The 14,603-nt window shown below is 47.6% G+C and overlaps 1 protein-coding gene across 2 annotated transcripts in view; it reads left to right on the forward strand.

Annotated features, from left to right (window-relative positions):
• PGM1 (phosphoglucomutase 1) overlaps positions 1-14,603 on the forward strand; it is a 30,095-nt gene extending 15,492 nt beyond the window's left edge. For both annotated transcript variants that reach the window (XM_068140806.1, XM_068140804.1), the window contains exons 2-11: positions 2,879-3,041; positions 3,303-3,449; positions 4,851-4,976; positions 5,933-6,123; positions 6,766-6,920; positions 7,790-7,905; positions 11,115-11,250; positions 11,493-11,676; positions 12,678-12,812; positions 13,922-14,603. In XM_068140806.1, coding sequence (XP_067996907.1) covers positions 2,879-3,041; positions 3,303-3,449; positions 4,851-4,976; positions 5,933-6,123; positions 6,766-6,920; positions 7,790-7,905; positions 11,115-11,250; positions 11,493-11,676; positions 12,678-12,812; positions 13,922-14,011 — 1,443 coding nt within the window. In that variant the 3' untranslated portion in view covers positions 14,012-14,603. The remainder of the gene's footprint in view (positions 1-2,878; positions 3,042-3,302; positions 3,450-4,850; positions 4,977-5,932; positions 6,124-6,765; positions 6,921-7,789; positions 7,906-11,114; positions 11,251-11,492; positions 11,677-12,677; positions 12,813-13,921) is intronic.

Consider the following 14,603-nt stretch of genomic DNA (forward strand, 5'->3'; position numbering starts at 1 on the left):
CTGGAGGGAGGAGAGGGACTGCAGGAGGTCTCCTTTATTGCATCTTAGTGAGGCTTTCAGTAAAACCAAGGTGGAATTGTTGCCTGGATTGCTTCAAAATGCTGTAACCCAAAATGACTGCACAAAGCAGCTCTGTTGCTGAACGGGTGTCTTTTGAGCATTCCATGAAAGGGATTTCTACATCATTACAGCCTTGGATTTTTCTCATAAGAAATTCCAGGGCATGAAAAGAGATGAAGTGTGAATTGCTCAGCACAGTACTACTCTGAGCAACCTTTTCCAGTGGTTACTACAAAGGATTTGGCATGGGATGAGCAGGGAATGAAAGCTAAAAGCCTCTGGAAGCCAAGGGGGCACCCTAGATCAAAGAGCAGCTTGTATAGGGACGGGTTTGTTCTTTTTTCTTCCTTGCTGCAGTAGCAGCAATGCTCATGTAAAAGCTGCATTTCAGGTGTGCAGAGAGGACAAGTTGGGTAAGGACAGTGGATCTGATGTGCTCACCCAGTTCTCCTGCTGCTGCTGCTTGGTTTGGGAGGGAAACTCCAGTTTTGTCAGTTCTCAGCTGCATCCTTTGATCTTCACGGAGATGATCAAGGGGCTGGAGCACCTCTGCTGTGAGGAAAGGCTGAGAGAGTTGGGGTTGTTCAGCCTGGAGAAGAGAAGGCTCCAGGGAGACCTTAGAGCAAGCCTTCCAGTATTTGAGGGGGCTACAGGAAAGCTGGAGAGGGACTTTACCCAAAGGCATGAAGTGACAGGATGAGGGATGATGCTTCAAACTGGAGAAGCTCATTTTAGATTGGGTAATATGAAGAAAATCTTTCCCATGAGGATGGAGAAACATTGGACTAGGTTGCCCAGAGAAGCTGTAGATGCTCCATCTCTGGAAGTGTCCAAAGCCAGGTTGGATGAGGCCTTGGGCAACCTGGTCGAGTGGAAGGTGTCCCTGCCCATGGCAGTGGGGTTGGACTAGATGATCTTTAAGCTCCCTTCCAACCCACATCATTTTGCGATTATGCTTCTGTGATGCAAGCAGAGCACCGATGCTGAAGGGTGTTGTGGCTGTACCTGACCCTCAAAGGGAAGCTGGGAAACACAAGAAGTTTTAGGGAGGAGTTGCCTAGAGACTGCATTAATTCTCAGTGAAACTGAAGGAGCAAGACTTGGAGGGTGGAATAAAACATGAAGCAAGGTGTGCTGGCTTAGGCTGAGAATGTGCAAAAAAAGCAATCCTGTGTTGGTTGGGCTACTCTAGATGGAATGTGTGTCATGATGAACTAGTAGATAGGCACTGTGCTGTGGCCAGCTGAAAGAAGGGCACTTACTCTGAGCTGATAAGGTGCTGGCTCACGTTTATGCTCATCATTTGCTAGAGGTGCAGTTCTTTCACAGTAACCTCCCTTGCCCAGCTGGTCTGTGACAGCTGGAGCATGTAACAAGGGCTGGGCAGCAGAGCTGGGGCTTAGCACCAGGCAGTGCCAGGGCAGAGGAATCGTAGTCATCCACTGCCCTTGGCTTAGCACTGAGCAGACACCTTCAGGCTGGCAGTGCTGCCTTTTGTTTCCTGGCTCAGCTTGTGTGGAATGAAAATCCTCCTCTTTTCTCTGTTTGATCTCCTCAGTTGATGGAGAGTAGTCTGGTATGTTTTTAAATCTCTAGCACCTCATTTGGGGCTATAGTAAGAAGCATGTTCTTCCAGAAAAATAATTCATCCTCATCCAGGCCAACAGCATCCTGGCCCGGATCAACAATACTGTGGCCAGCAGGAGTAGGGAAGGGATTGTCCCCCTCTACTCAACACTGGTGAGCCCACACCTTGAGTACTGGGTTCAATTTTGGGGCCCTCACTCCAAGAAAGACATTGAAGTCCTAGAGCAGGTCCAGAGAAAGGCAATAAAGCTGGTGAAAGGTCTAGGGAACAAGTCCTGTGAGCAGTGGCTAAGGGAACTGGGGTTGTTTAGCCTGGAGAAAAGGAGGCTGAAGGGAGACCTTCTGGCTCTCTACAGCTCTCTGCAAAGAGGTTGAATCCAGGGGGATGCTGGTCTCTTCTCCCTATTAACAAGTGATAGGATGAGAGGAAGTGGCCTGAAGTTGCATCAGGGGAGGTTTAGGTTGGGTGTTAGAAGAAAAGTCTTTACTGAAAGGGTTCTCAACCGCTGGAGCAGGTTCCCCGGGGAGGTGGTTAAATCCCCATCCCTAGAGGTGTTTATGAGAGACAGAGATGTGGTGCTGGGGGATGTGGTTTAGCACCAGCCTTGGAAGAGTTAGAGAAGGTTGGACTGGATGATCTGAAAGGTCTTTCCCAACCAAAGTGACTCTATGATTCTGTTTAATTGTGTGATCTCCAGCAAGAGCAAGCAGGTCCTGATTACCTTGCATTGTTACCACATTGGTCTGGATTCAGTCTGTAGTTGTGAACAGGAGGTTTGTTACATGCTGTGAGTAAGAGGGTGTGCAGCTGCTTCTGTGGGCATAGTGATGTTGTTCAATTTTTGTTCTGATTTGGCCTCTCTCAGTCCCATTGTGCCTTTTGAAAGCAAAGTTCCAGATCATAGCCAAAGGGGTTTGGGGGTTTCTTTGGTTGTTGTTTAGATGCCTCTGGAAAGCTCAGCTCTTCAATGCAATTTGCCATGTCCAGCTGAGCTGCAGCATTTACAAAGGAAAATGCTAAAAAGGCACAACAGGAAAGGGTTAGGTGTTGACCTTCATGAGATACAGAGAGGAGCTTTGGCAGCCTCCCAGGAACAACTTGTTTGGCTGCAGAGAAGCAGCACCTCTGCCCTCAACACACCTCTGCCTTACCTGCATTTTGGGGGTGGCAGTTTTGCTGGTCTGAGGATTTGGGCCTCACTGTAGGTTTGTTTTCCTCTTTAATTGTCAGATCGGCCGCTTGGTCATTGGGCAGAATGGGATTCTCTCCACCCCAGCTGTGTCCTGCATCATCAGGAAGATCAAAGCCATTGGTGGCATCATTCTGACAGCCAGCCACAACCCTGGGGGGCCCAATGGGGACTTTGGCATTAAATTTAATATTGCCAATGGAGGTAAGGTCATTCTCATTTGTTTCTGCTTGGCCATTTCTTGTGTTGACCCCAAGGAACCTAATTTAACTGTTGTAGTATCACAGAGGTTCAGTGCCCTCAGCAATGGGTTTCCCTGCACAGAGCAGATGATTGATCTGCCCCTTGATACTCCTCTTCAAGGGAGATGTTGCCAGCTCCAGATCTCTTCCCGTGCTTCTGAATCACACTCTTCTTGCAGTCTGATTCCTTAACATCTTCCCCCTTGCCTGTTTTATCTTTCAGGTCCTGCTCCAGAAGGTATCACGGACAAAATTTTCCAGATCAGCAAGAAGATTGAAGAATATGCAATCTGCCCAGATCTCCAGGTGGACCTGAGCACCATTGGAAAACAGCAGTTTGACCTGGAGAACAAATTTAAACCATTTACAGGTAAATAACTCTTCTTCTTCTTAGAAAGTTTCCTTTCTGCTGGAGTTAGTGTGGACCTGCCATGGAGCAGGTAAGGACATTTGGTCTCTCTAAAGGACTGGCATAGCCATTCTGACCTCTCCTCATCTCCTGGGTAAACCAAGCAAGGACATCACTTTTGGTCACCCTGGCATCCTGGCTTTGCTTTTTCTTTTGGCCTACATCTTACCTTGTGCAGATACTTTCTTGTGCAGATGCAGTTTCTGTCATTTGAAAGGTTGTTCTTCAGGAGGTGAATCTGATCCATCAAAGTTCTTCAAAATCGTAGAGTTTTTTCGTTTGGAAGAGGTCTTTAAAACCATCAAGTCCAACTTTCAGAGACTATTTTGTCTGTAAGGTTGCAAACTCTGCAGTTAAAGGGCATTTTCCTGAGGAAAGATCCTACTGTTAGTGTTTAATTTGTGTAACTGATTTTCCCCCTGCCATGGTTTCCCATGGGGAATGGGAAACTCCCACTCTTGGGGAGTGGAAAAGCCATTACGTTTCACACATGACTTTTGTCAGCAGTGAAATATGAAGATGCATTAAAAAAAGACTTGTAAAACATTTAGGACAAGAATGTTTTTATCATCTCCTGGCACCCTGAGCTTTGGAATTAAAAAATGTATACATTAAAAGATGGTAAAAGTTGGTGTTTTTCTTAGACCCCATTTCTGTTTTGATCATAGAACACCTCAGGTTGGAAGAGACCCTCGAAGGTCATCTTGTCCAACCTCCCTGTAATGGGCAGGGACATCTCCAACTAGATCATGTTAATGAGCTCTTCATGGCTCTGTCTTTGTGTTGCTTGTAGTCACAAGGGACAATTTTTTCAGGCTCTTAGAGGCACAGTTTGTGTTGTCATTGGTGGAAATTTGACCTGCTTTTTATTTCTATCTACTTTTTCTGCCCCCTTTAACTTGGTCTCACTCTCCAGGTAAACAGAGTGGGACTGAACCATCTAAAAGAAGCTGGAACAGGGAACAGTGTTTGCCCTAAGAATTTTATTGGTCCATCTGGTTTCTAGCCCCATTAGCAATGACTGCCTCTAATTAAATTCTTCAGATGGAAAGGGAGGTCATGGAGTCACCATCCCTGAAGGTGTTCAAGAAACATGTGGCACTTTGGGACATGGTTTAATGGCCATAGTGATCCCAGGTTGAAGGTTGGACTCAGTGATCTTAGAGGGCTTTTCCAACTGAAACAGTTCTATGACTTTATGATATAGGACCATTGTGAAATGTTTCTTTGGGGTGTTTAAAGGGTTTATGCCAAGCCCTGGCCCTTTGCACTAAGGGTTGTCATCACTCTGCCATGGACAGCAACATTTCTACAATGATTTCAGACTCTGAGAGTTGTTCTCTGTTGACTCTTTTTCTCCAGTGGAGATTGTGGACTCAGTAGAAGCTTATGCAAATATGCTGAGGAACATCTTTGACTTCAATGCCTTAAAGGAACTGCTTTCAGGGAAGAACCACCTGAAGATTCGCATAGATGCTATGCATGGAGGTATGGGTGGACTCAGGTTTGAGGCACTGTGCTGGGCCAAGTGTCCCCAGGGCTTTGGCACCAGCTTCAGGGAAAGGTTTTAGGGTGTTTATATGCATCACTTGGACTTTTATTTCCTGGTAGTAAAATAATTGCTTTTTAATTTTTGCAGGCAAACCTTTTGTGGCTTTACATTTTCTTGTTGAATATTTGGACTTGGGGAAATATTTGGGGTTTGGGGGGAGTGTGCTCTCCACAATCCACATCTGAGAGGCAGAGGTTAGTGCTGATGGTGTGATCTGAGCTGCCCTTGCAGACTTTACATCAGTCATTGTCCCATGGAGGTCACAGCAATTAGGCAAAGTCTGGCCAAGGATATTTGAATACAAAAATGGGACCTTTAGACTGTTTGATATAATTTAACATCTAAGCCAAGCTTGTGAGTCTCTTTCAGTAGACACTGTCAGGAGCACCCCAGCTTTCTTAGCACCGTGTTTCTCCTGTCACCACACCACTCCCCTTCCTATGCTCACTTATTTTTTGTTGTCTCCATCATTAGTGTTGGAAGAGCAGTACCTGCTGCAGTACTGCTGGTGGGCTGTGAATCACACATGCAGCTTGTTCTGTTGGAACAGAACCACAGTGCTTAAGCCCTTCACAGTGGGATCTTGGCTCACAGGCTGAGTCCCTGGAACAGGCTCCTCCTCACCCAAAGCCATGAATGGTCTTGTTTGGTGAGACAGCCTCTCAGCTGAAGAGCTTGCTTTGGCAGGAGCTTGTGTGCCAGGGTGGATCAGACTGAAGCACACCTATGTGCTGCTTGGGGCTTTTGATGTGAGTGCTTGGGCTTTAGCACAATAAACCACGAAAACTGACCCAAAATGAGCAGACTGGAGGCTTGGGTGGTTCTGTGGCTCCTGCAGAGCTGCCTGAGGGCAGAGGCTGACCTGTGTCCTCTCCTTGTTTTGCTGTGATAGTTGTGGGCCCTTATGTGAAAAAGATCCTGTGTGAGGAGCTCGGAGCCCCAGCAAATTCAGCTGTGAACTGCACCCCACTAGAGGACTTTGGTGGCCACCATCCTGACCCCAACTTAACCTATGCTGCTGACCTGGTCCAGACCATGAAGACAGGAGAGTATGACTTTGGAGCTGCCTTTGATGGAGATGGGGTAAATGGGCTGCTCTGTTTTGTTAAAAGGAAACAGCCTCAGGTTGCACCAGGTTTAGGTTGGGCATGAGGAACAATTTCTTCCCCAAAAGGGTTGTCAAGCCCAGGAACAGGCTGCCCAGGGCAGTGGTGGAGTCTCCATCCCTGGAGGGATTGAAAAGCCGTGGAGATGTGCTGAGGGTTCGGTGAAGACCTGGCAGTGTTGGGTTAATGGCTGGACTACATGGTCTTAAAGATCTCCTCCAACCAAAACAATTCTATGATTCTGTGATTCTTTGACTGCTCAGCTGCTTTTGAGCTGAGGAGGAGGAAGGTGAAGGTCTTTCTTCTCCCTCTCTCCTTTCTGTAATTGCAAATAGAAGCAACCCACTTGCTGTAGCTCGCCACCATGGCAATAGCTGGCTGCCATGTTAGTAATGAAGTCCAAAGTGTGTTTAAGTAGCTTTAAAAGCTGTGAAAAATCAGCAGGAAGGTGAAATACTGTGCAGGTGCTGCTGGTTAGCTGTCTCATAAGGATTTATTTCAATCAAAAGCCTCTCTGAGCTGCGGCTTTATGGGCTGTGCCTGCCAAGCAGCACAGCCTCCACTGCTGCAGCCTTTCTGCACTAAGCAGGGCTGAGCATTGCCCTCTCTTCCCCGGCAGGACCGCAACATGATCCTGGGGAAGCACGGCTTCTTTGTCAACCCCTCCGACTCCGTCGCTGTCATTGCTGCCAACATCTTCAGCATCCCCTACTTCCAGCAGACTGGAGTCCGCGGCTTTGCCCGCAGCATGCCCACCAGCGGGGCTCTTGACAGGTACCACCCAACCCCTCTACCTCCTGCTGGAGCTGTCTGCACTGGGGCCCTTTGTGATGTCTGTGCTGAGGTGTCTGTATGCAGGAAGCAGTGCCAGGGCTGCTGTGGGCTGGCTGCCAGAGGAGTTTAATGAATTAAATCCTCTTTGGGACCGGAGCTGGGCTCTGCTTTTGGCTCTTCTCTGCAGAGAAACCCAAACAAATGATCCTCCCCACCCCTGTTTTGTTAATTTGGTAGTGATTCTTTGTTTAATGCTTTGAGATAATGCTTAGACACCAGAATAAAGTTTTTCACAATGAGAGTGGTAAAATACTGAAACAGATTGCCCAGATATGGTGGTTGAGGCTCCATCCCTGGAGACATTCTAGATCAGACTTGATGTGGCCCTGGGCAGCCTGATCTAGTTGAAGATGTCTTTGCTGACTGCAGGGGGGTTGGACAAGAAGATGACCTTTGAGGGTTCCTTCCAACCCAATGCAATCTGTGAACCTGTGAGATTGTCAAGGGGTAGAGCTGGTCTGGGCACTAAATGAACGACAGTCTCTCTCTGTTAAGCCTCTCTCTCTTGTTCCCTTTCTTTTCCCCGTTGGGAAGGGAGAGGGGTTCAGAGAGAGTTTCTGTCACTCATTTGGTGTCTCTAGAAGAGCTGTGTGTTTATACCTGCTCTTTAGTTGTGCATCCCACTCATTCCCCAGACATTAAACCTAGGTTAAAGCAGAGGATTCCTGTGCAAACCTAAAGAGTGGCAAGACCTGCCTTCAGTGTTAGCCCAAGATCAGTGCTTGGTAGCAACCACAGCTTGTGCTGCAGTATTTCACATGGGAGTGCTGAGAGTCCGTCTGAGATGTGACTTGACCTTACCTTTGAAGGGTGGCCCATGCTACCAAGATTGCTTTGTATGAAACTCCAACTGGATGGAAGTTCTTTGGAAACTTGATGGATGCAAACAAGCTGTCTCTGTGTGGGGAGGAAAGCTTTGGTACTGGTAAGTCACTGTTCCTGAGTTCACTAGGGGTGGGATTGTTTCTCTTCTTCCTTCCTATTATTCCTTCATTGTGCTGGGCAGCTTGGAATTTGTCTTTCATGTGAAGTAGTTAATGCTTCTAAAATCATAAAACTTAATAAAAGCTTGTAAGAATCACTGGTGGGAACAAACACAATGCTAAAAGCTTTGTCAGGCAAGAGCTAGTTCTCCTCTCAGTTATTTAGGAAGGCATCTGCAGATAGGCAGGAAGTCTAAGGGCCTCTTTACTAGCCCGGTCGTTGAATCTGTGGGGATTAAGTGCAGTGTTAAATGTATTTTTCAACTCTTGGTGGCCAGGAAAACCTTCTAAATGTTTTCATTTCTGGAAAGAAATATGGTTTGGAGCATGCAGTTTTATTAGGGAAGGTTTCAGGTCACTATTAAATCTCTGAGCTTTAATAGGGCCCTCATTTTCCTGTTCTAAAAACAAGGTATGATTTATAAAGTTTAAATTAACACTTGCCTTTGAACAGTCTGAGCGAGTTATTAGGTTACTAAGAAACAAAGTGAACATCACAAGGAATTTACTAGGGGGGTGCACGTGACACAAAACTGTTATTTGTGCAGGGAAGTTGAAATGAGCAGAGTTTGCTCCACATTAGAGTGGTGTGCCCAAAACATTCACTGCTCCCAGGAGGCCTTAGCAGCTTCTGACATCTTCCATGGCATCTACCACCATGGTTTTATTGTCCTGACTGTGGAGACAGGACCTTCTCTGCGTGCACCTAATTCATACACAATTAGTCTATGAGTTTTATCTGGTCTGAATTCTTCCTGAGGTCTTGTTTTCCCTGATCTCTGGAGATTGGGGATTGCTGGAAGGACACACAAGGCACAGGCTCTTGAGGGAATTTAGGCTGGATGATTCCAGGCTCAGACCTTGCATTCTTTCATTCCACCACCCCGTATTTCAGAAGAACATTTTAGCCTGTGTGTGGGTTCCTCGCAGAGCCCAGACAGCCTTAAATCCCCAAGCACCTAAAATTAAGTGCTTTGTGGCACTGAGGTGTGCAGTGGTGTGAAAGGATGATCCCAGATCTCCTGTAGCTGAGAGAATGCCAACTGGCAGGAGCAGGCACATAAAGGTTGGACTAGATGAACCTGGAGGTCACTTCCAACCTGGAATTCTATGATAATTCCGATGAAATGCCGTCACATTGACACGCTCTGGTGACAGCAGAGGGGCTGTGGGGTGGAAGCAGTCTTCAGTGTCAATATTTTCTCAGTCAGCTGCTACTCTGATACATGGGATTTGGCCTCAGGTTTGAAGGAAAAGGGCAAACATGGCATCTCTGTAAAGAAATCTTGAAGCAAATGGTGAGTGAAGAAAGCTGTTGGAGTTTTGCCCCAAGTGATTTCAGCGTGCATTAAGTCGATGTTGTGGACTTTGGCTAATGAGGGGGCATTTCAGGAAATAAATACAAACAGAAAACAGCAAGTGATTCATGGGGCTGCTGATGGAAGATGGACTCTAATGAGCAGCTCTAAAATGGTTTCCATCTTTTATTGTATGAGCAATGAGCTCATAGTTCCTTTCCATCCCCCAGTAGGTGACTACATTACAAATAAAAGTGACTGATTCTGTTTGCAGCAGGGGCTGTGAGAGGGGTTGGAGAGTTTGGCCATGCAGCATCACATCTGAGAGGCCTGGGACTGAAGCAGTTTGGGGGGAGGGGGACAGATTAAGAAAGGGCCCAGGAATGTTGGACTCTCCCTGTACAGCAAAAGGGGTTTGTCCCTCTGGTAAATGCACTTCAAGGAATGAATAAGGGGTGAGGGAGGTTGGTTGATAGCAAGTTAATGAGGAGCTGTTTGGAGCTGGACAGAATGTGAGTGGTGACGGGGAGAGAGGTGAAGGAGCAGCCAAATAGACCCCAGTAAAAATTGAAACAAACTGTGACCCGGTGGGACTGGAGTCCAGGAGCAATTAGAGTAATGCGACATGACAGAATTCCTGCTTGCTTTCTTGGCTGTTTCATTCCAGCCATAAGTTGATACATCACAGGGGACTTGTGTTTATTTAGCATTCCTCTCCGTCACCTCCCTGCAGCTCTCCCCACCATAAAGGACCCCAAGGAGAATTTATCGCTGCGCCCACAATGGTGGGATTTGTGCAAGGAGCCTGGTAACCCCTGCTCCAGCCCCCAGCCCTTTTCCCCAGGTGATTGCCCACTCTGGCAGTTCTCGAGAGGGGAAAATGGCAGCTCTGGAGTGCTCTCTCCATTAGCAGGCATTCCCTGGCTCCCTGGGATTTCATTAATACCTATTTGGAGGTTGTCCAGAGCTCAGAAGATAAAACTGAGGAGCTGTGCATTGGTGCATGGTGCTGAACTCACAAGCCAAAAGCATGGAGTCTGGGCTGGATGTATTCTGGGCTGCCACCTGATCCCTTGTTTAATTTAGGTGTTGGGGGTGCTGGCTAAGCTGCAGCACCCTCTCAGGTTTCCTGAGGGCCTTGGGTCCTGTGCAGTCCGTGCCTGGTCACTGTCAGCCCCTCTCCAGTGTGTTCTAGGACAAGGTTGGGCTGCCAGGGTGTCCTGCTCTCCATGCAGTGCTTTCTTTGGGGGAACATCTCCTAGCCAAACCAGGCACTTTCATAGTCTGTGTAGCACTGAGAGCAGGCACACACAAGTCCCTCCTTGAGCTGTTTGCTGTTCACCAAGCTGCTCCTCTCTCTATTGCAGCATCATTTCAGGGCTGTTGGGTCTGGTTTGAGAGCCAGAGCTGACATTTTTCTTGGTGCTCTGCCAGGATCTGTGCTGATGAGAGCAGGCTGGTTTGGCTGACAGTATGTGACAGCTGCTTGAAGAGGTTGATGTTAGTCCTTCCTGAGCTGTTCTGTTGCTTTGGCCTTTATTCTTTTTTGGATGATGACCTTTTTACTGTGCATTCCCCCTTGACTTCCTTGGGAACAGCGTTAAGGATCTGTGAACAATGTGTGTGTGTGTGTCTCTGTGTGTATGTGTGTGTGAAAAGGGGCTGAATGTTTTATTTGGGCTCCAGCTAAAAGCAGATGATATCTTGAACAGTTTACAGCAGGGATGGAGCTCACCAAATGCCTTCCATTTGTGAGTTTGTATGGCTGCCAGTTGGATGGAGAAGACAAGGTAGGGCCCTAGCACAGACTCTTGCGTGAAAGGAGGTGGGAAATGTGTTTCTGCTCCCTGTAGGCTCCGACCACATCCGTGAGAAGGACGGGCTGTGGGCTGTCCTGGCTTGGCTGTCCATCCTAGCCACCCGCAAGCAAAGCGTGGAGGACATCATGAAGGATCACTGGCAGAAATATGGCAGGAACTTCTTCACCAGGTGGGGAAAGCGCTCCTGACACCTCATGCTTACCTCTGCCCTGTGTTCCACCCTCCAGGGCCCAGCACATCCCATGGGTTTGTGTTGGATTCTGGCTGCATTGCTGCTCACAAATCTCCTTTCTTCTCCTGTCCTCTCCTCCAGGAAGGGAATGAAGAACATTTATGGAGCAGACCATAGAGTTGAAATCACAAAACATCGCTACTCATTCCTAATCTGGGTTTTGTGGTGACTGCTTGTAGGTATGACTACGAAGAGGTGGATGCAGATGCAGCGAACAAAATGATGAAGGATCTGGAGACCTTGATGTTTGACCGCTCCTTTGTGGGGAAGCAGCTATCAAGTGGTGACAAAGTCTACACAGTGGAGAAAGCTGATAACTTTGAGTACAATGATCCCGTGGATGGAAGTGTCTCCAGAAACCAGGTGGGCAGAGCCTTGCCTGGGCCAAACATGACCTCAGAGCAGTGTTGGGCTCTATATTTTGGGCTTAATCTTTGCCCATTGGATTTCCACCTGCTTTAAAGTCAACCATTGTGTTTGTCCCTTGGAAAAAACATTTCTGCCCTATGTTTGTTGGTGGGATCTTACCCTTCATGAAGGGAAATTTCTGCCTTGCTGCCTTGGAGAGCTGGAGGGGAGCAGAGCTTCCCTACAGCCACCCTAAAGGGGAAGGAGAAATGGGGTTGAGGTAAGGGAATCCTTTGGGCAATCAGCAGCCAAGATGTGGGTTGTGCTGAAGAAAGGGTCAAAAGTGGAGCACGAGGCTCCCGTTCAGGTAGTGTCTTGTCTCTATTACCAGATCCCAGGCTGCTGTAGGTGAGTCCTTCCTAGGTGCTCTAAGGTGATGGCACTCATGTGCATGTCCCCAGGAGGGCAGACAGCTGAGCAGAGTGGCTGTGCCAGGAGACTGAGTTCCAGGCTCCAGAAGTCATGGGGGTATTAAATCCATGCGAGATGAGCAACCTGTCACCAGAGATTACTGAAATAAAAATGTCCTGTGGATGGATGCCTTTGACAGCAGGATGAGAAAGCCCAGGAATTGTGAAAGAATAATGGAGAAGTCCTGCAGGAATCACTGGCTTGCCTGTGGAGTGGCCAAGCAGTGTCCTAATGTCCTGTTTGGGTGGAAAATCAGTGGGCTGGTAATTCCGTGTCTGACAGAGTCAGTCCCTAGCTCTTGTTTCCAAGCAAGCACTGGGGTGAAGGACCTTACAGCAGCAATGTGCTTCCTGTCCAGGAGCTCTGGCAGGTTCTCCAGGGTGGTTTAGGAGGGATGGTAGCTCCTCCAGGATGAGGGGAGAAGATATTGAGCTCTGAAGAGTTGGAGCTTGGTGATTGTGTCATGCTGGATCTCGTGGGGAGTACCTTAATACCCCAAGAGGAACAGAGCTGAGAGGCTCTTCTCATCCCTTCTCTCTTACCAGGGCCTGCGGCTCATCTTCTCGGATGGCTCCCGCATCATCTTCAGACTGAGCGGTACCGGCAGTGCTGGGGCTACCGTGCGGCTCTACATCGACAGCTATGAGAAGGATGCTCAGAAGATACATCAAGACCCACAGGTAAGTGTCACATCTCCTTTGTGGCACCACTGCCTCCCAGCCTGCCTGAAACACTTAAAACTTTGCTTAGCACTGCTGCGTTCAGAGCTTTGTGGAGGTGCTCCAGGGACCCTGGGAGCAAGGGATTTGGTGTCTTTAATCCCAGTATAAACAGATCAAATTATCAGTGAAGAACAGATCAAATTATCAGTGAAATTATCAGTGTGGAACAAGTGCACTTGCACATGAGTTTTCCTGTTTGCTTGTGAGACATCCATGGCTGGATTCAGGTGGGAGAGGACATGGATTCAGTCCTGGCTTCACCTTCTCCCTAGTAACAAGTGATAGGACAAGAGGAAATAGCCTCAAGTTGCACCAGGGGAAGTTTAAGTTGGGCATTAGAAGAAACTTCTTCCCTGAAAGGGCTCTAAAAGACTGGAACAGGCTCTTCAGGGAGATGGTTGAATCCCCATCCCTGGAGATGTTTAAAAGAGGCAGAGATGCGGTGCTGAGGGACATGGCTTAGCACCAGACTTGGTGGAGTTAGGAAATGGTTGGACTCGATCTTAAAGGTGTTTTCCAACCAAAGCCATTCTATGATTCAGGTTGAAATGTTGCCTCATTAAGGATAAATGAACTCACTCCTACACCCAGTTGGGAAACAACTCTACAAAAATAAAAAAAGAGTAAAAGGATGTGGCTGCCTATCAGGTATCACTGACCTGTCCTGTACTAATCCTAGCTATTTTTTACAGCATCAGTTAAAAATGCTGTTGACTTCTCTTGTAGGCACAGGAGGAAAAGAATCATTTTATAGTCCCCAGCAAACAACCTCAGAACTCTTTGTGATTAACTTCCTGTGCCACTATTGACAAAGAGACTGGGAAAAAAAATCTCATGAACTAAAGCAGGGATTTCAGTGTCCTGTGACCATGGTGCAGCTGGGATTGGAGCTGTGTTACTGGTGTAACATGGCATCCGTTGCTTCACTGTACCTCCTGCTGGAGCAGTTCCTCCATCAGCAGCACTGAGCTGTGGGTGCCCAGGAATGACAGCAGACTCTGGTGAGGGAAGGGTGGACGTGGCTGTGCGTGCCTGGTAGCTCTGAGCCATCTCTTTCCTTTCTGCAGGTCATGCTGGCACCGCTCATTTCCATTGCACTGAAACTCTCCCAGCTCCATGAGAGAACCGGCCGCACCGGTCCCACCGTCATAACATAAAGGCTTGGTCAGCCAGGTGCTGGAGTGCTCCTGAGTGAAGGAAATCAGTCTCCCTGCCCTGTTCCTGTCACATCTCTCACTGGAAGAATAATAGTAATTTAATTTCTGTATTTAAAAGCACTTGAACTTCTAAGGATAGGCAATAAACCCAGCCTCTCTCAACACGGCATGCACATGGCTGTGCTGCTTGGCGGCGTCACCCAGCACTGGTGGTGAGCCTTGTAGAGTGCTCCTTAGCACAGCCTCTTGGTTCAGCTACCTGCTGGGTTTTCTTCTTAAACAAAAGGCTCTGGAAATAAAAAAGAGACTCAACTCTTCAGTAATTCAGAGGCTGTTTTTCTGACTTGGAAAGTTTCCTGGCAAAGAAGCACAAATACTTGATCATAGTTAATACACAGCCCTTGAAAGGTGAGGTCTGAGTGAACAGTGGCTCTGCCTCAGGGCTGAGGATTTGTCACTTCACTTTCAAAACTAAATGTTGTAAATTGACCCCCAGCTGCCTTCTGTATAAGAAAAAAACCCCACAACAAACCCTCCACACAGAGATGAGCAATAACAAGATTGCAGGACATTAAAGTAATCTGGGCTACAA

The sequence above is a fragment of the Melanerpes formicivorus genome, unplaced genomic scaffold (genome assembly GCF_026170545.1).
Source record: "Melanerpes formicivorus ecotype bairdi unplaced genomic scaffold, bMelFor1.0.p_v2 SCAF_7, whole genome shotgun sequence".
Lineage (NCBI taxonomy): Eukaryota > Metazoa > Chordata > Aves > Piciformes > Picidae > Melanerpes > Melanerpes formicivorus.